The 20,074-nt window shown below is 42.7% G+C and overlaps 1 protein-coding gene across 4 annotated transcripts in view; it reads left to right on the top strand.

Moving 5' to 3' along the window:
• The window catches only part of MYRIP (myosin VIIA and Rab interacting protein), a 438,913-nt gene that overhangs the window by 267,164 nt on the left and 151,675 nt on the right, over positions 1-20,074 (top strand). For all 4 annotated transcript variants that reach the window (XM_033930406.1, XM_033930409.1, XM_033930410.1 and 1 more), the window contains exon 3: positions 6,692-6,913. In XM_033930406.1, the coding sequence (XP_033786297.1) occupies positions 6,692-6,913 (222 nt within the window). The remainder of the gene's footprint in view (positions 1-6,691; positions 6,914-20,074) is intronic.

The following is a 20,074-nucleotide window of genomic DNA, read 5'->3' as shown; positions in this document are numbered from 1 at the left end:
GACAGGTGGGGTCGCTCCAGAGGAATGCTTAAAAGATGGATTCTCGAAGGAGGGAGGGTTCTTGAGTGGGCATACTTGTTGGGCCGTCAGCCCTTTTCTGCCGTCATACTCTGTTTCTATGTTTGTATAATGAAGCCAATCGTATAAACATCTAAATGCTCTGGTTTTACAATTTTTGCTTAATAAATAAAAGACATCATAAACTAGTGTCCTGAACTCTCCCTGGGGATTAGCAGGCAGTTTAAACCCAGTTCTGTAAGTATATAACATCACCAGGACAGACTCTCAGTTCTTAAGCAAATCTTATTTAATACAGTAATTCATAAACAAGGAGAAAATGACTTACAGAATAGTTGCCTAGTGGTTAGAGCAGCTGCCTCAGCACCCTGAGGTTGTGAGTTTGATTCCCACTATAGCTCCTTGTGACTTTGAGCAAGTCGCTTAACACTTCATTGCCCCATGTACAAAATAAGTACCTGTTTAAAATATGAAAATCGCTTTGATTGTAACCACACAGAAAGACTGTAACAGTGGGATTCGTGCTTCAGCCATTCTCTTACATACATCCCTTATTATTTATTAAATAGTTCCATGACACCATTTAAATGGGCAAAAATTGGCCGCAGCTTTATTTATCATTTTCTTGCATGTTAACTTCATAACTTTCTTGAAAATACAACAAAGACCCCGTTGTACCGGGATATGGTGCGCCCTAACCTGGAGTACTGCATCCAGCACTGGTCACCGTACATGAAGAAGGACACGGTACTACTTGAAAGGGTCCAGAGAAGAGCGACTAAGATGGTTAAGGGGCTGGAGGAGTTGCCGTACAGCGAAAGATTAGAGAAACTGAGCCTCTTCTCCCTCGAACAGAGGAGATTGAGAGGAGACATGATCGAAACATTCAAGGTACTGAAGGGAATAGACCTGGTAGATAAGGACAGGTTGTTCACCCTCTCCAAGGTAGGGAGAATGAGAGGCACTCTAAAATTAAATGGGGATAGATTCCGTATGAACATAAGGAAGTTCTTCTTCACCCAGAGAGTGGTAGAAAATGGGAATGCTCTTCTGGAGTCTGTCATAGGGGAAAACACCCTCCAGGGATTCAAGACAAAATTAGACGTACGCTGTTAGGGCTAGTATCAGTTAGGGTGCTGGTCTTTGACCAGAGGGCCGCCATGTGAGCGGACTGCTGGGCACGATGGATCACAGGTCTAACCCAGCAGCGGCAATTCTTATGTTCTTATGACCCAACGTTTACAACCATTTTTTGCGGATTTTTCTCCCAGAACTATCCAGTATCGAAACTAGCTCCATTATCCCCCATCCCTTTTCTATTATAACCTCTGGTGACTTATGGTGTTGTCAAACTACCTCCACTAGTGACGGTGCCGCCCATGAGGATATATTTAAAATTCGCCAATCATATACAGTCAAACCTCGGTTTACGAGTGCCGTGGTTTGCGAGTGTTTTGCAAGACGAGCAAAACATTCTCAAAATCTGCACCTCGGAAACCAAACTTGACTCAATTTACGAGTGACTTCCCCTCCCCCGCGATACAGCATCCCCCCCCCTATGATCCGGCATCCTCCCCCCTCACGTCACCCCCCCTGCCACGATCTGACATCCCTCACTCACCCATCCATCCAAACACATTCGCTTACCCCATGTGGCACCAGCACCAGCACCAACGCACAGGACATGCCGGTGCCCGAAGATCTTCCCTTTTCCTTGTGCTGGGCCTTGAGAATCTCGCAGAGAGTGGGAACTAGAGGGCCTTGAGCATGCGTAGATGCTCAAGACCCAGCACAAGAAAAAGGGAAGATCTTTGGGTACCAGCACCGGCATGTCATATGTGTTGTTGCTGGTGCCGATGCCAGATGGGGGTAAGCAAATGTGTTTGGGTGAGTGGGGGATGCCAGATCGAGGCGGGAGAGAGGGGCGACGTGAGCGGGGGGGGGATGACGGATCACATGGGGGGGTGGAGCAGCGCTGGTGGCCATGGGAAGGGGGGAGGAGGTGGAACAATCAAGCGAGTTTCCCTTACATCCTATGGGGAAACTCGCTTTGATATATGAGTAAATTGGTTTACAAGCATGCTTCTAGAACGAATTATGCTCGTAAACCAAGGTTCCACTGTATCTTAAACTTCAATTCATGTTCTGATAAATGCTTTTCTCAAGGCCCCATCCCTAAATCAGCTGTGACCGCCCCAACCCTATCGCTCCCCAAAGTCCCCAACACTGACAACAGCTGATGAACGAACACCATGTTTATGGAAAGAGTCTGCAAAACTGAGGAAAGAGTCAAAGTATTCACAAAGGGCCCCTTTTACAAAGCTGCTACCACGGCTTTGTAAAAGGTGCCGAAAGAGTATGCATTGCAAAGGAAATTATTGCAAACATTATACACAGATTCTAGAAATGGCACCATTCACGTGAACCACCTAAAAAAAAGCAGCGGCAATCTTGTGTCAGTCATGCAATGACTCAGTTTTGAGAATCGCGATCATGGTAAAGATAGGCACCAGGGTTTTAAAGACCTACATTTCCAGCACCTATCTTTGACATGAATCACAACTATGGAAGTGCCTAATAGGGCCTAAAGTTATGTCCAGCATTAACCACACCTTCTGTGACCTTAGGCCCCTCCGTAGTTAGAAGAATTGCGCTGTTGCTGGAGGTGCCTCAAATTTTTAAAAATGTGAAAATAATTTATTTTAAACAATCTGGTCAATTACCATGCCAATTAAAATCAATTAAGCCAATTAAGTACAGCGCCTACCATCGCCTTAGTGCACCATTTGTAGAATCTGGGCCTTAAAGCACTTCAAACACACACTTGTCCTCCCCCCCCCCCTGCTCTTTATGATGCTGCGTTAGGGTTTTTTTTATCACCAGCCGCGGTGGTAAAAGCTCCGACACTCAAAGAATTCCTATGTATCAGAGCTAATAGCACCACGGCCAGCGATAAAAAAGCCTAATGCGGCTTCATAAAAGGGGCCATAGGCTTTAGTCACACTTGGTCTTTCTTAGCAAAAAACGTCTAACATGCATCATCTTCGGTCTGTATTTAGCTATCTGATGATGGTACAGGAACAGTGGCAGTCTTTTTAAAGACTTATTCCAATGTAATCTGACTAATTAACAAAGGTTTCTGTTTTCTTAGTCTCTCTTTAATTGAGTACACTGCCATAATCTCATGCTCACTGATAAAAAATCATGTTATTCAATGCCAGCAATTAACTTGTCATACATTTTCATCATATCATCTATAGGAATTTTTTCTCCTGTGTTCACAACTACTTCATCACTACTATCCTCAAGCTTTTCTTTATTCAACACCTTTTCAGCAATCTTGCCATCTCTGAAGGAATGAACAACAGGTGCCTCTTTGTCAATATTCAGCACTTCATTCATATCAGCCGCCTCTAACTTATTAACATTTTCAGATGATAAATTTCTGGCATAAGCAATGAGGTTTGAAATCATCAGCGTTTCATCACTGACTTGGAAACCTTCAAAGACTTCCTCTACAGGTTAATTTTCATCGTACATTGCTGATGGCCAAAGTTTTTTGCCAAGCATTTTGTAATGCTGATCTAGTTACATCTTTTCAGGCATTGGCAAATGCATAAATGGTATCCTTAAAGACTGAACTCCTTGAAGGTCTGATGCCTCTGTTAATTGCATTGAGCATGTAGTTTAGTAAATTGTCGCTTGTACTTGATCTTCATGGAACATAAAATTCCTTGGTCACAAGGCTGTCACATTGGGTGGGAGGTAAATGGCAGAAACATTATTTTTCACAAGAAGTTATTGAAGTGGATGTGCAAAGCAGTTGTCTAGAACCAGTAAAACGTCACAGATCTCTTCCAGTTCAGTTTCTCTACAATGAGCTCATGCTGCTTGCTCAAAGGGGCAAATTTGATAAACAATGTCTCAGTTGTTGACAACGATAGGCGTCCTATCACCTGTCTAACCAGCCAAACGGGATGCATGTTTTCTAAAAAAAAAAAAACCCCAACAGACCAAGGCAAGTTGGCTGCACTATAGGTGTCTGTCACGGGTGCTGAGAGGTGCATAGGGACACTTAAGCTCATCCAAGACTGGGATGCCCACTCCCTCCTGCTATCACCCACAAACCCCCACCCAACACTGTCTGCAACAGGAGGGATTCTCACTCCCTCCCTCTGCCACCCCCGAACCCCCCAACATTGTCCACTGCATGAGGGATGCCCACTCCCTCCTCCCATAGATCCAGTCAATCCCCTGAACCCTTGACACTCCCGATACCCCCACACACTCATCCAGTTGGCAGGAGGGTTGCTCACTCCCTCCTGTTGCTGGCCCCATTAATCCCCCAAACCCCCAACACTCCCCATCACCCACCCAACATTCCCAAACACCCACCCGACAGTTCCCGACACCCACTGACATTCCCCAACATCCACCAACACTCCCGAACACCCATGACACTCTCCAATACCCACCCTACATTCTCCAACACCCATGACATTTTCCGACACTGCCTTGTACCCCCTGATACCCCAACATCCTCCATGACACCTCCCGAACTCTCATACCTTTAGGAGATGGCCAGCAAGAGGAATTCCCACTCCCTCCTGCCAGCAGGCCCGCCTCTTCCAAAATGGTGGGCCTTCCCCTTCCCAGGCATTCTAGGATATACCAAGGAGGGGCCTAAGGCCCTGATTGGCCCAGGTGCCTAAGGCCCCTCCCATAGGCTTTTTCTAATCACTGCCAACTTTAATGTATGTGTTCCTGCAGCATTGGTACATGCATGAACAGTTACCCTGTCCTTTGTGTCCTTAGAACCAAATAGTGCTTGTTCATCAGCTGTTGTGAGTGTTTTTCTAGGAACATAGCACCAGTAGAGAGCTGGTGCTATGTTCATCAGCATTGTAAATTTATTCAGGACCAAAGTTTCCATCAGATATCCTCTTAGCAAATTCATCAATGTAACTTTCAGCTGCCTCGTAATCAGCAGAAGCTTTCTCACTACAGATTTTGAAATTTTTAACACCATGGCACTTAAGCGGCACGCGTTCATGCCTTCTTTGCCAAACCCATTCAATCAGCACACGATCTAAATCTCTGTTTTTTGCTCTATCCAGTATTTTTCTGGTTTTCATTAAATTCTGGTTATCACTCTCACTGTAAAACTTCAACAACTTATCTTTCTGTTTCATTAAGTCATATATGGTTGTTGTTCCCATACCATATTCTTCAGTCAGTCATTGTACCGACACACTTTGTCAAGTTTCTTCAATACCTCTACTTTTTGTGCTATTGACAGAGATAAATGCTTTCTTTTCTGCTTCTCACTGCCACCCTGAGTGGAATCTGCAGCTCTTCTTTGCCACTTTCCAGCCTTTTGACCTGAACTGCACAGAGATCAAGAGAAAATCATGTGTCTGCATTAATTTCAGCATGTATCACTTTGGGAAAATTGACTACTTCCGGTTCATGTCAAATTTCAGTTTTCGGAGCTTTATGGTTTTCAGAATTTTGAATAAAGGATCTTGTACTTGTAATACATTTGTTATATAGTTTGAATTTAAAGTGAAATAATAAACATCCTGTATAATAAGGGCATTTAAAGGGGTCATTTTATCAAGGCGCGGTAGGGGTTTAACGTGTAGAATACCGCACGTTAAACCGCCTGCCGCGCTAGTCACTAATGCCTCCATTGACCACGCGTTAGTTTTTTTGCTTACAGCGGGGGTTAGCACATGATGAAAAGTCCGACGCGCTAACTCTGCTAGCGCGGCTTGATAAAAGGAGCCCAAAGTCTATTAATATATTATGATATAATTTTACCTAATGTGTTAGTCAGTGTTTCTTAACTCGGTCCTGGAGTACTCCCTTGCCAGTCAGATTTTCAGGATATCCGCACTGAATTTGCATAAACTTGATTTGCATACACTGCCTCCATTATATGCAAATTTCTTTCATGCATATTCATTGTGGATATCTTGACAGTGTACTCCAGGACCAAGTTGAAAAACACTGTGTTAGATAAACCCAAGACTTCTTCCATTCATGATTTTCCAGACTCTTAAGTCAATAATGAAGTAAAACTGCAACAGTAAAAAAAAAAAAAGCATTAACTGTCCTAAAATAATTCTAAATTGATTTTAAGAAGTTTTCTTCTGTTTCTTAGGGACTTAACAATTTTAACAAAATATAGGGCTCCTTTTACGAAGCCGCATTAGCGTTTTAATGCGCATAATAGTGCGCGCTAATTTGCCGGCCGCACTAGCCGCTACTGCCTCCTCTTAAGCAGGCGGTAGTTTTTCGGCTAGCACGGGGGTTAGCACTCGCTAAAAAGGTGCGTGCAATAAAGCCGCTAATGTGGCTTTGTAAAAGTCTCAGAGTCTGAGTGAGATCATATTTCATCTAAATTTAAGGATTAGATGATAGACTGCTTTTTTATAGTAACTTTTAACCTTGAGTAATTCCAGCACAAAAGGACTTGTGTTTGTTAAGACTCTCTCCTGTAGAACATTCGGCAATTTTCTGGATTGGTGTAAGAAGATGGAAAAGTTTAAATAAATAAAACAGCAGAATACGAAACTTCAGCTTGAGGAGGGAAGATTTTCTCTTGTGCTGTTTTTCTGTTTGTTGTGCCCCAAATCCCAATAACTTCATTTTTCTTGTCTCATTTCAGCGAAATGAAACAGAAATTAGACGACGAAGGCAACAAGTGCACTATCCTCTCCAAGCAGCAGAAGTTCAACGAGCACTGTTGTATCCGCTGCTGCACCCCGTTCACGTTCCTCTTCAACACCAAGCGGCAGTGCCTGGACTGCAAGTACAACATCTGCAAGAGCTGCAGCGCCTACGAGAAGAAGGAGAAGGCGTGGATCTGCAGTGTCTGCCAACAAGCAAGGTAGTAAAAAATAAATAATAAATGCCAGATTGACTCTGCTGCAAGAATACTTAAAGGGCTCCTTTTACGAAGGTGCGCTAGCGTTTTTATTGCATGCTAGCTGAAAAATTACCGCCTGCTTAAAAGGAGGCGGTAGCGGGTAGAGCGCGCTATTCCGCGCGATAAGGCCCTAACGCACCTTTGTAAAAGGAGCCCAAAATTTCATCCTTTCAGGATTTTTGTACATTTATGCACGCATAAATCTTTGAACAAGAATTTTCATCAAGTAAGACCGTGGTCTTTAGATATGTTTAAAAAAAAAAAAAAAAAAATCAGGTTTCCAAGCCCAACAAAAATGCAGGACAGAATCGGAGACATAAAAGCTTGATGGGGGTCATCCCTAGAGAGTGTAGAGTTTCAACAGATACCATGGAGAAAGGCAAGAGATATGTCAAGAGAAAAAGACCTGTACCAAATAGTATAATTTACTATTTGGTTGAATAAGAATAATGGGCATTGAGTTTTAACATAATAAATAGTAAAAGAAGCAGAGTTAAATCAGAGATCAAGGGCTCCTTTTACGAACGTGCGCTAAGCGTTTTAGCGCACTCACCGGATTAGCGTGCGCTCTAATGTGCACTAACCGAAAATCTACCGCCTGCTCAAAAGGAGGTGGTAGCGGCCAGCGCGCGTGGCAATTTAGCGCGTGCTATTCCGCGCGTTAAGGCCCTAGCGCGGCTTTGTAAAAGGATCCCCAAGTGTTTAGTAGGATTTAGCACAGTAGAGCCCGGATAATTCATATTTAAATTTAAATCACCATGCAGATGAATATGAATAATGTCTTTGGAACTCAATCAAATCGAATATGAATATTCAGTACAACCCTATACTACATGAGAGTTTTGTATCTTTTAGTTTTGATATTTGTAGTCTTCTAAGCCCTTCTCTGGTGGGTTAGTGGGACGACAGAAATCTTCTTCCACTCCCATCCTATCTAGCTCCAGGTGCAAAATGGCAGCCACTGACCCCCTAGCAGTAGTCTTGCAGTACTACCAGTAGGAGTCAGTCTTCCTGACCCCTAGTGGCTATGACGCAAAACACCCAGTTTAGATGAGGAAGAAGAATGGCTTGTTTCCACTGCTATCCCAAGTGAAGGGAAAGGAAGCTGTGGAATGAGGGCACTGGGAGTAACTGGAGGAAATATTACTTCATGGAAATAATGGTGAATGTTTGCAATGTCCTCCTGGTGGAGGTATTGAATATAAAGACTGTATCTTAGTTCAAGAAAGCTTGGGATAAGTACAACTACCAAAAGTCACATCTACAGCCATCTCAAACCTTGGAGTTCATCAAGGCACTTTTAAACACCGTTCAAAGTTGAGCTTTTCTTCCCAATAATAATCTCATTTGCTTCTGTCAAACAATTTCCATTCTCATGCACACTTACACACAGCAGGTTTTATGCCTTCTCATTCACATGGCATGAACAGTTCATGTGACTCCATTTGCACATCTTTTCTCTTCAGGATCCCATAGTGGACTCTGTCAACCCAGTGGCCCTACCTATGGGATTCCTCTCTGCTCCAATACAGGTGACCACAGATCTATAGAACTCTCTCCAATAATGGATGGAGCCACACAGTCTTTCTCAGGGTTTGCCTTTCCAACCTTCTCAGCATCAAAAACTTCTAACCACAGATGCTTCTATGATGAGCTGAGGGGCTCATCTGGATGATCTACACACTCAGAGAGGTGGTCTCACCACGAACAAACTCCACACATCAATCTTCTCGAGTTATGGGAAATGCTCTCAAGACGTTCCAGGACTGTCTACTTCAACAGGTAGTGCTTGTCTGTACAAACAACTAAGTTGCCATGTTCTGTTTGAACAAAGTGGAACCAGCTCTCATCCCCTTTGTATGGAAGAAATCAAAATATAGACATGGGCAACTACCCATGGAATACTTCTCACAGTAGTTTATTTAGGGGGGAACCAGAAAGTTCTAGCAGTCAGGTTGTACAAACTTCTTCAGCCTCACACATGGTCTCTCAGCACATTTATCTTACATCCAATCTTCTCTCAATGGGGACATAAATTTCTTTGTTTCCTCTCATAATTAAAAACTCCCAAAATTCTGTTTCATACTCTTTGCCCCCCTACCGAATCGCATCAGATGCATTTCTGATTCATTGGAGGAACAATTTCCTTTATGCATTCCCTCCAACTTCATCAGGATTGGGACACCATGATTCTAATAGCACCTCTGACCATGCCAGATTTGGTTTCAACTCTTCCTACAGCTCTTAGCCAAGAAATTACAGAGATTCCAATCGTTTCCAGTGCTTCTCACTCAGAACCAAGGGTTTCTCTTTCATCCAGACCCCCAATCATTGGCACTAACTGCGTGATTTCTTTCTCTGAACAAGTAAATTCTTTCTGCCTCTCTGTTGCAGTATCTGCTGTCATAGAATCTAGGAAACCTTCCACTCAGTGTTGTTACCACTTTAAGTAGACATGATTCTCCAAGCCCTATCACCTGCCCACTATCATAAATACTAGATTTCCTCCTTCATCTCTCAAATTCTGGTCTAAAGACCAATTCAGTTAGAGTTCATCTTAGCACTATCAGTGTGTTTCACTCACTTCTGGAGAAGTTCATTCCTTGATAATTTGATTTATGAAAGGCCTATTTCAAACAAAACCACCTATCAGACTTTCGCTTGTGGCTTGAGATCTTAAAGTGGTTCTTTCTTTTCTTATGAAGCCTCCCTTTGAACCGCTGACTTCTTATACTTTGAAACTTCTCACTTGAAAGGCTGCTTTCCTTATTGCCCTCACATCTTCTTGCCATGTCAGTGAGCTTTAAAAGCTCTAGTTTCAGATCTTCCTTATACAAGATTCTATGACAAAGTCCTCTGAACACATCCCAAAATTCCTTCCTAAAGCAGTCTGAGAATTCCATCTCAACCAATCCATAGTTCTACATGCTTACTTCCCTAAACCTCATTCCCATTCTGGAGAATCAGTGCTTTTCACCTTAGCCTGCAAATGTGCTCTGGCATACTACTTGGACCAGACTAAACCTCATAGAAAGTCCTCCCAGCTCTTTGTGGCTTTTGACCCTAACAGACTAGGAGTCCTTGTTTCCAAGAGAACCATCTCCACTTGGCTAGCGGATTGTATCTCCTTCACGTATTCTCAGGCTGTACTGATCTTTGCAAGGCCATGTAACAGCCCACAATGTAAAGGCTATGGCTGTCTCAGTAACTCATTTCTGCTCTGCATTTATTGAGGACATCTGCAAAGTGGCTACCTGGTCCTCGACATACATGTTTACCTCTCATTACTGTTTAGAACAGAACTCCAGAACAGACAGTTGGTTTGGGCAAGCAGTTCTTCAGAATCTATTCTCTATCTAAGATAACTTTCCCTCCATCCTATTGGATTTTGTCAGGCTCCTCTTTATTCAATGGTTAACCTCTTCCAGAGACATGATCCTGGCAGCTTGAGAGTCCCACACATGAGAATATTATGCCTGCAAGTCCTCAGAGAAAGCAAAGATATTTACCTATAACAGGTGTTCTCTAAGGACAACAGGCATATGTTTTCACAACCCTCCCACCTCCCCTAGTTGGCTTCTTAGCTTTTTTACGGAATTGTTGATCCTGCATACCAACATTGGACAGGAAGGTACCTGCACACACACAGTATGGGCACTGCTTCAAGATTTAAAGCAGGGGTGTCCAACCTTTTGGCTTCGCTGGGCCGCATTGGCCGAAAAAAATGTTTCTGGGGCCACACAAACACACAAATGCTGCAGCAAGACAGAGGAAGGAGCTGGCAAGATGGTAAATACTCGGGGGTATCAAAGGAAAGCACTGCATCGCCCTCGACCGGAGCCGCACAAAATACTTCACTGGGCCGCAGGTTGGACACCCCTGATTTAAAGTGACAGTGTACTTGGAAGTGTCCATACTGGGTTCCATGGATGACTTCACCTACATGTGAGGATATATGCCTATTGTCCTCGGAGAACACCTGTTAAAGGTAAGTATCTGTGCTTTACTGTATATCTATTTTGAAGAATATGTAATTAGTTTCAATTCTAGCTGACCCAAGATATTCAGTATTACTGTCCATCCACTTCTTGTAGCCCTGTAGCTTTTTACATACATTTGTTTTTTTAGCTCACTTGTATTTTTGTTACAGAATATGTCCATCTCATCAGAAAGTTGCATCCTGTTGTCTATAACAAGAGAATGATGTGTTATCTAATAGCTCAAATGTCTTACTCAAAAGTAAAGCTGCTAATTTGATTTGCTTTTTTTTTTTCCTGTTTTTGGCTGTTGCCTAGTATGTGTCCACATCTCCCCAGAATCTGCAAACTGGGAGCTGGAATCCCATGAAGTGTGATAGATCTGTTAAAATTGTTACTGTTAGTGTAATTCCTTTTAATTTTAGAATAACATTTCTTCACACATGTATTACAACAATAGAACCAGAACACTTTCTCGTCACTTGCTTTAATTACTCCCGTGGTATTCTTATTTGGTTTCTGCCTTTAACAACATCTTTTCTTTCTGCTAGTAGTTCTAAAAGTTCTCCATGTTGCATGTGGACAGCTCTGTTTTTGGCTAAGAGAATAAATAAGTGATCTAGTTATTCTATGCTATTGTTAACTATTTTGGCACTGGGGTGCTGTATGATTGTTGTACTGAAAGCCTGAAATCGACTCTTAGGGAGTATTTTTAAGATTTTTTTTTCACTGGTAAACCCTGTTGTACTTGTAGAAAAGGGCTTTTATGACATTACCACAGGTGTCTGAACATATGAAATGGGTATGGAGAATACACCTATTCTTACTTGAACTCAATGTAGGTGCTTTTGAGGGAGGAGTTCAGAATATACAGTACATGCATTATTATATGTATATTTACATCAACTCCTGAGTAGGTGTAAATTTGAGTGTATTTATGCATGATTGCTGCAGGTTCTATATATACAAATACACATATATGATAGTGTAATAATGCAAGCCATTTTCAATGCCTAGCCAAGCCATTTTCAAGTTTCTGGAAACCTGTGGATTACAGGACCGGAGGCAACATGGATTCACTAGAGGTAGGTCTTGTCAGAAAAATTTGATCAATTTCTTTGACTGGGTGATCAGAGAATTGGATAGAGGAAGTGCACTAGATGTGGTGTATTTAGATTTTAGCAAAGCCTTTGACAGTGTTCCACACAGACGTCTAATAAATAAACTGAGTGCCCTCGGGATGGGTCCCAAAGTGACGGGCTGGGTCAAGAACTGGTTGAGTGGAAGGCGACAGAGGGTAGTGATCAATGGAGATCACTCTGAGGAAAGGGATGTTACCAGTGGTGTGCCTCAAGGTTCTGTTCTTGGGCCTGTTCTTTTTAACATTTTTAAAAACGATATTGCTGAAGGGTTATCGGGTAAGATTTGCCTCTTTGGGGATGATACCAAAATCTGCAATAGAGTAGATATGCTGGATGATGTGAATAACATGAAGAAAGACCCGGTGAAGCTTGAAGAATGGTCTGAAATTTGGCAGCTAAAATTTAATGCTAAGAAATGCAGGGTCATACATTTAGGCTGCAAAAACCTGAGGGAACTGTACAGTTTAGGGGGTGAAGAACTTATATGCACGACAGAAGAGCGGGACTTGAGTGTGATTATATGTAATGATTTTAAGTTGGCCAAACAGGTTGAAAAGGTGACGGTGAAAGCTAGAAGGATGCTTGGTTGCATAGGGAGAGGTATGGCTAGTAGGAAAAAGGAGGTATTGATGCCCCTGTATAAGACCTCATTTAGATTATTGTGCAAAATTCTGGAGACCTCACTTTCAAAAGGATATAAAAAGGATGGAGTCGGTCCAGAGGAAGGCTACTAAAATGGTGCGTGGTCTTCGTCATAAGGCATATGGGGACAGACTTAAAGATACTTTGGAGGAAAGGCAGGAGAGGGGAGATATGATAGAGATGTTTAAATACCTATGTAATGTAAATGCGCATGTGTCAAGTCTCTCATTTGAAAGAAAACTCTGCAATGAGAGGGCATAGAATGAAGTTAAGAGGTGATAGGCTCAGGCATAATCTGAGGAAATACTTTTTTACAGAAAGCGTGGTAGAGGCCTGGAACAGTCTCCCGGAAGAGGTGGTAGAGACATAGACTGTGTTTGAATTCAAAAGGGCCTGGGATAGACATCCAAGTCAGAATTGGGACAACCTGTTCATAATGCCCCCCTCCCCCCAAAAAAAGTCCCTCTCACAGCAATTTTCAAACAGGAAAGGCGGAGCCCCGGGAAAAAGAAATAATAGCATTACAGTAGGATTTGAACCTATTTCCTTTGGTTTACATTTTAGTGCACATAACACTAGGCTACTCCTCTCAACTGCTTGCTGATTCATTGAGAATGGCCATAACACATGCAGCTGACATAAAGCCTAGTTTTTCTTTCTGGTTTCACTTTCAGGAGAGAGGTAAGGAGACGCAAACTACTTGGGGATTAAGAAAGGATCATGCCTTAATCCCTCCAGCTGCTTAATCAGAGTACCTTTTTCTAATTTGGACATGACTAAACCCAACCTAGATAAAAACATCCTTTTTAGGCATGGACTTTTCTTTCCATTTGAAAATCACTGTTGAAAGTCCTACTTTTGGTCTCTCCCTAGTCCTGCCCAAAACATGCCCACAACACATACCCTTGCTAGTTGGACAAACTGCAGTGTGAAATGTTCAAATTCTGATGTCCCAGAATCAGAATTTGGACATTCTTAGCAGATGGGCATTTTTTAAGGCATTGAGGCATCTATTTGTTCTGAAAATGAGCACAATAGGCGCCTATGTTGTCTTTATAAATTAAGGCACCTACTTGGACTTACTATTAGAGGTGACCTGTTAAAAAATTACCCTCATAGATGGTAATATTCAAAGAGATTCTTCCTCGTTAAATGGGTGTCACCAACTGCTGTGAAAGCTCCTTTGGGCAAAACAGGATGGACTGGAGTTAGGTTTGACAGTGACTCTGGCACTGGAACAATGTGATGCCGAACAGACTTCTAATGTTTGTGTCGTGTATAAGGCAAGTATGCCTAGCACATTCATATCATCCAAGTGCAGGTCTTGCTTATCATAGATGAGAAGGGCAGGACATCTTATAAAGGGCAGTGGGCGGGAGGTGGGCTGACCTACACCTAGGCGTACAACACATATAACCAAAACAGTTGACAGGTTGCCTAGTTGGCACTTAGACCTTTTTGACTTGGACAAAGTCAAACCAGGTCTAAATGCCGAAAAAGGGGCCGCTGAGCTGATGGCTGCTGGTGCGATCAGTTCAGCGGCCCGGCAACCTACCCACCGCAACCATCGCGGCAGAAGAGATGCCCAATCTCTCCTGCCACGATACATCACCCCCCCCCCCCGACAATGTCGGAGCAAGAGGGAGCCCAAGCCCTCTTGCCCCGTTGAACCGCGACCCCCCCCCCCCCCCGACAACATTGGGGCAAGAGGAAGCCCAAGCCCTCTTGCCCCGCGGCAGCAGCAGCACCCCCAACAATATCGGGGCAAGAGGGAGCCCAAGCCCTCTTGCCCCGGCGATCGTGCCCCCCCCGACTCAATATGGCCAGGAGGGAGCCCAAGCCCTCCTGGCCCTGGCAACCCCCCCCCCCCCCCGACTAACACAACGTGCCAGGAGACATCGGCATCTATGAGACAAACATGGTTATTTTTTTTACATAGAATTTTCTGGACCCCAGTTGGATTACACATAAAATAAATAGTTCTAAGTCTAATAGATGCTGGCATTGTCATATTGACATAGGGACTCTGGATCATCTGTTGTATTTTTGTCCATTTATATTAATAGTTTGGAAATCCATATGGGGACAAATTAATCTAGTTTTAGATTCAAATATTCCATTAACATATGAGGCTATAATTTGTGGAACAATTTTACATGTTAAACCCACTTTAGATAAGTATAAAAGTCATCTATTTTTAATTCTTACAGGTATAGCCATTCAATTGATTACAAGTAATTGGAAGAATCATGATAGAATAAATTATACTTTCTGGTGGGTGAATGTGTGTACTATATACAAATATGAACGAATTAATGCAGAGTGTAGGGGACTTAATGGAATATTCAACAAAATTTGGTGCCCATTGACTACATTTGTACAAATATACTGTATTTTGTCTTACTTTTTTCTTGTTTTATTTATCTTTACACATCCAGGGAGGGTGGGGGGTTGGGTGATTGGGAGGAAATATTGATAATGATATTTTAGATAACTTGGTTTCATATTATATTATTTACTTGGTTCTTATGTTATTACTATATGCAAAATAATATAATTATTGAATGATAGTTCTGTTATCTGTATAGATATTAGTGTTATGACTGAATGCAATAATATACTGTTCTTTTATTTATATAACACTCTTCTTGTTTCAAAATCAATAAAGAATTATTTAAAAAAAATCAATATAATCCCTTTATAATATCTAATAAATATCCAATTTCCAATATCCGATAAATATCCAATATCTAATATCCAATATCTTTCAAACCCAATTTTCCAGAGACAACATATAACAACCACCTGTCTCTGCCACAAACCAACTCAACAGCCCTTAACTGCTCTCACTGGCAGTTTTAGAACTCTCTAGCACTGCTGTCTTCTACATGAGGTCATCAGACCTGTTGGAGACATCAGCAGTCTAGAATTCCAAATTCATGCAAACACAGCATTAAACCAGCCAAATATCAAAATAAAATAAAAGCTACTAAACCATACCTGAAGATGTCTTCATAACTTTCAGAAACTTTAACTTTCTTTTTTTTTTCTTCAGCCATGGCAACCTCCACGAGCTTCTGAGCACGAACCTCCTCAGGATCTGTTGCCATGGCTTTCCCAACGCTTTCCCTTGAGCTAGTGGCATAACTACAGGTAAGTGCCAGATTTAAAAATTAAAAAAATGACCTGTGAAGAACCGCGCTCCAAATTCTTCAGGAGAGGCCCTTCGGAGCCTCTCCCTGGTCCCTCTGACTCTCTGCCGCCTCTTTGGTGCTTTTAGCACCCTAAAAATTCTCTTCGGGCCATTTAGGCCCAAACCGGGACTGGAGAGCAACTGCACATGCATGGCAGCTCACTGATGACATCACTGTGCATACACGATGACATCATCAATGCCCCAACACGAGCCCTTTCCCGATGCCACAATCAGTGCCGGCTAACTCCTGCGGCTCTCTGGAAGCTGTGTCTTCAAGCAGGACTGTTCCCTGCTCACACGGCGCTACATGGCCGATGCGTCTTCAGACAGACTGACTCCCGCGCCTGTCAGCCCTGCCAGACAGCGTCTTTACCCCAAGGCAACGAGCATGACCCTGAAAACAACCGCGGGCCCGACCCAATCCTGCCCAGCCAATCGGGCCAAAATGCCTTGGACCCAGGTATTATAATTTTAACTTTTATTTAAACCTTGGTTACATTATGTGGGCTCTGGCTGAATATTGCCGGAGCCCACATAAGTCCTGGCTGCTCACCAACACCGCCCCTTTCCCACCCCTGACCAGTCCGCCTTTTTTGAGGCTGGTCAGAGTCAATATTTAGCAGTACTACCTGGCTTAGTCACACTGAGTATTGGCATTTAGATGCCAATTGGTGATTTAATTGAGCCAGAGCCTTTCTGGCCCACTTAAATCACTCTGAATATCGGTCCCAGTTAGTATCATCTTCCAATCCCCATTCCTGAATATCGGGCTGCATGTGCTTCTCAGCAAGGCATTTGTACCTACAAGTTGTGTGGGTACTTTCTTGGGGTCCTTACTGGATTACAGATTTTCAGAGAAACAACATGGGATGTTTCCCTTTGAAAATTAATTTCACTTTGTCTATTGAGGCATATCTTGTCTTTCAAGCATGTGGCTCTTCACCACTTCTATTTTCCCCTTTCTTTTTTTATAAGCTTGGGTAGAAAGGCAAAGAGTAAAGGGGAAAGAAAACTAGAATGATAATGGGGGTCACCATTGGCCCCTAGGCCTTGCATCAAAGTACACTAGGTAAGTCCTAGCACTCCCTTCACACTAACCAGATAGTGCTGTGGAGGTCTCTGCTGGTATTCAGCAGCACTAACCAGTTAATCGTCACTGGGTATCTGTGGCACAGCCTGTTTAAATCCCGTTAAATATCTATTGCTCCATTAATGACACTGGCCTTAGCAGAGACAGACAAATACGTGCATGAGTCAAAACTGGATTCTGATTTATGCAGTATGAAAATCTTCCTGCTTGATATGAGATATGATTTAATAAGAATATCAAAAATTCACATGAAAAAGTGAAATGCTCTGTTTTAATTTCCTGTGTGCATGCCCCATTTTTCATTTCATGTATTTAATTTCCTATGTGCATGCAGAAAAAACAACAACAACCAACCAAGGGCTTTGGATGTGGTGATTAAAAAAAGCCCATAACAAAACAACCCTCACTTGCCTGAGCAATTGTGTTGTTGAATGATGAGCTACAGTACAAGTCATGCCGAATGAAACACAAAGTTAAATCTCACAGAAAATGGCAATACTGAGAGGAAAATATCCAAAGGGGTTTGACAGGCAGAAGAGGCATCTGCTTGCTTAAACCCTAATTTACAGGCCAGGAGGGGATATTCAGTGGTACTTAACAGGGCAATACCATGAAATATCCCCTCTGACTACTGCAGTGCTGTCTGGTTATTGATGGGACAGTCTTTAGGTGGAGTCTGGTTGGAAGTGGCCATATTCAGCGCTGATGCCCACATAACTAACTGGACATATAGGACTGCACACAAAGCAAAACTATCTTTATCCTCCCTTTCCCTTCTACCTTTCCGCTCCCCAATGCTCCATCTTTTTCTCTTTCCTCAAGGATTTGTAGTTCCTTTCCTATTAAATTGATTATTGTGCTGTGGACTGCCAGAAGAAATAACAAATCGATTGTGGAAGAGATCAAACCGGCTATGTCACTTGAAGCCTAAATGATGAAGCTGGACCTTGATAAAAATGGTATAAAAAATTTGACTAAAGAAAAAATAGTCACAAACTTAAAAAAATTGTCTAAATAAGTTAAATAAATTAACAAAAGGTTAGGGTGGAGGTTTTTGATCAATGAAAGAGACCCATTGCCACTTAAAAACTTTCAGGAGAACGATACATGTTCCCAACATGGTGTTCTGAGATCTTTTCCTCCATGTAGGCAGTGCATTTATTGTCAACCTGTTGTGGTACAAAATATATTCCAGCCATAAAGTTATTCAAAAAGGTATTAAAATTAATCCAATGAAAAGATACCTTATTTCAATTTTCTATATTTACTTTTTAACGTATATTAACACAGCTACCACACTACTTATCTTCAGCTAAGAATAATTGTTTTTATACCTTTGTTGTCTGGCTATTGTTGTCAATTGTGTTGGTTCCAATCTCTGGTTTCTGCTTTCTTCATCATGCCAGGATTTTCTGTCCATGTTTCAATTTGTTCTCCTCTTTTTGCTTTCAGTTTTCTTCAATTTATATTCTGCCTTTGTCCAGATTTTTTTTCTTACTATGCAATCCTCAAATTCTCTCTTAGTATATCTAACTACCGCTTGTCACCTCTTTCACTCACCCTGGCTGTCCTATTTCACTTCCTCTTATTCTAACTGCCCATCCAGCATCTATCCTTTTTTCTTTATCCCCTGTTTCACCATCATTTGCCCTTCCTTCTCTTCCATCCAACATCTGCCCCTTTTCTCCCCACTTCCATCACACATCTGCCCCCTTTCTCCTCCCCACTTACATCCATTTGTCCCTCTCTCCTCCCCACTTCCATCCAGCCTCTGCCCCCTCTCTCCTCCCCACTTCCATGCAGCATCTGCCCCCCCACTCCTCCCCACTTCCTTCAAGCATCTGCCCCCTCTCTCACCTCTGCTTCTATTCATCATTTACCCATCTCTTCCTCCCCACTTCCATTCAATATTTGCACTCACTCTCTCTTCCTTGCTTCCATCTAGTATGTGCCCCCTGTCCTCCCCACTTCCTTCTAGTATGTGCCCCTCTACCTCCCCATTTCCATCCAATATGCCCCTCTGTTCTCCCCACTTCCAGCATGTGCTTCTCTATCCTCCCTACTTTCATTCAATATGCCCCTCTGTCCTCCCTATGTCCTCTCAGAATGTGCCCCAGACCTCCCCACCTCCTTCCAATATGTGTCTCTTTACCTCCCCACTTTCATGCAATATGCCACTCTGTCCTCCTCAGTTCCTTAAATATCTGGTTCCTTCCCCACTGCTGCCAACAAACAGCAGGGCTATATTGCACTTATCCATGACTACCAGCAGAACAAGAAATTATGTTGAGGGGCGGGGGCAGCAGCTGTGAATAAGTGCAGTGCTGTCTATCTGTTTGCATTTTATTTTGCTGCTGCTGATGATGATTTGGGGAAGTCAGCAGCAGTGGTAGCAGCAGATGAAAGCAGTGGGACATATAAGCTGCAGGTTGGCACATTGGCTGCGCGGCTAGTTAGTTCTGCTGTGCAGCCACACAGCTTACAGGGAACATTGCATGTAGGAGTGACACCATTCATGGAACACAATATGGACACTACCAAGTGCACTATCACATTAAATTTTTTAGGTAGTGCCCATACCACACATGTGCCAGTATCTTCCTGCCCAATGTCGGCTAACAGGACCATCAGTTCTTCTTTTTCTGCAGAGCTAAGAAGCTGAGTCTTCAGTGTTCTCTTCAGCACATCAAACATTTCAGTCTCTCCTCTCTAATCTCTCCCTTTACTTCTCCCTCAGAACTCCATTCATTGGGAAAGTCTCTCTTATCTTTACCCTTCTCCTCTACTGCCAACTCCAGACTTGGTCCCTTCTGTCTTGCTGCACTATATGCCATGAAATTTTCCCCCCTTAAGTTTTAGCGGATGCCCTCTTGTCACCGTGGGACCCTTAAGAAAAAAGATTTCTTCCTCCACTTCTTTGTGGCTTATGATGTATTTGAATGTTTCTATCATGTCCCCCTTATCTCTTTGCTCCTCGAGAGAATATAAGCACAGTCTGTTCAGACATTCTTCATATGGGAGATCTTTAAGAACTGAGACCATCCTAGTGGCCATTCTCTGGATCGACTCCATTCT

Source organism: Geotrypetes seraphini, chromosome 2 (genome assembly GCF_902459505.1).
Source record: "Geotrypetes seraphini chromosome 2, aGeoSer1.1, whole genome shotgun sequence".
NCBI lineage: Eukaryota > Metazoa > Chordata > Amphibia > Gymnophiona > Dermophiidae > Geotrypetes > Geotrypetes seraphini.
The sequence above is the reverse complement of the archived record's forward strand: the minus strand, read 5'-3'. Positions and strand labels throughout refer to the sequence as shown.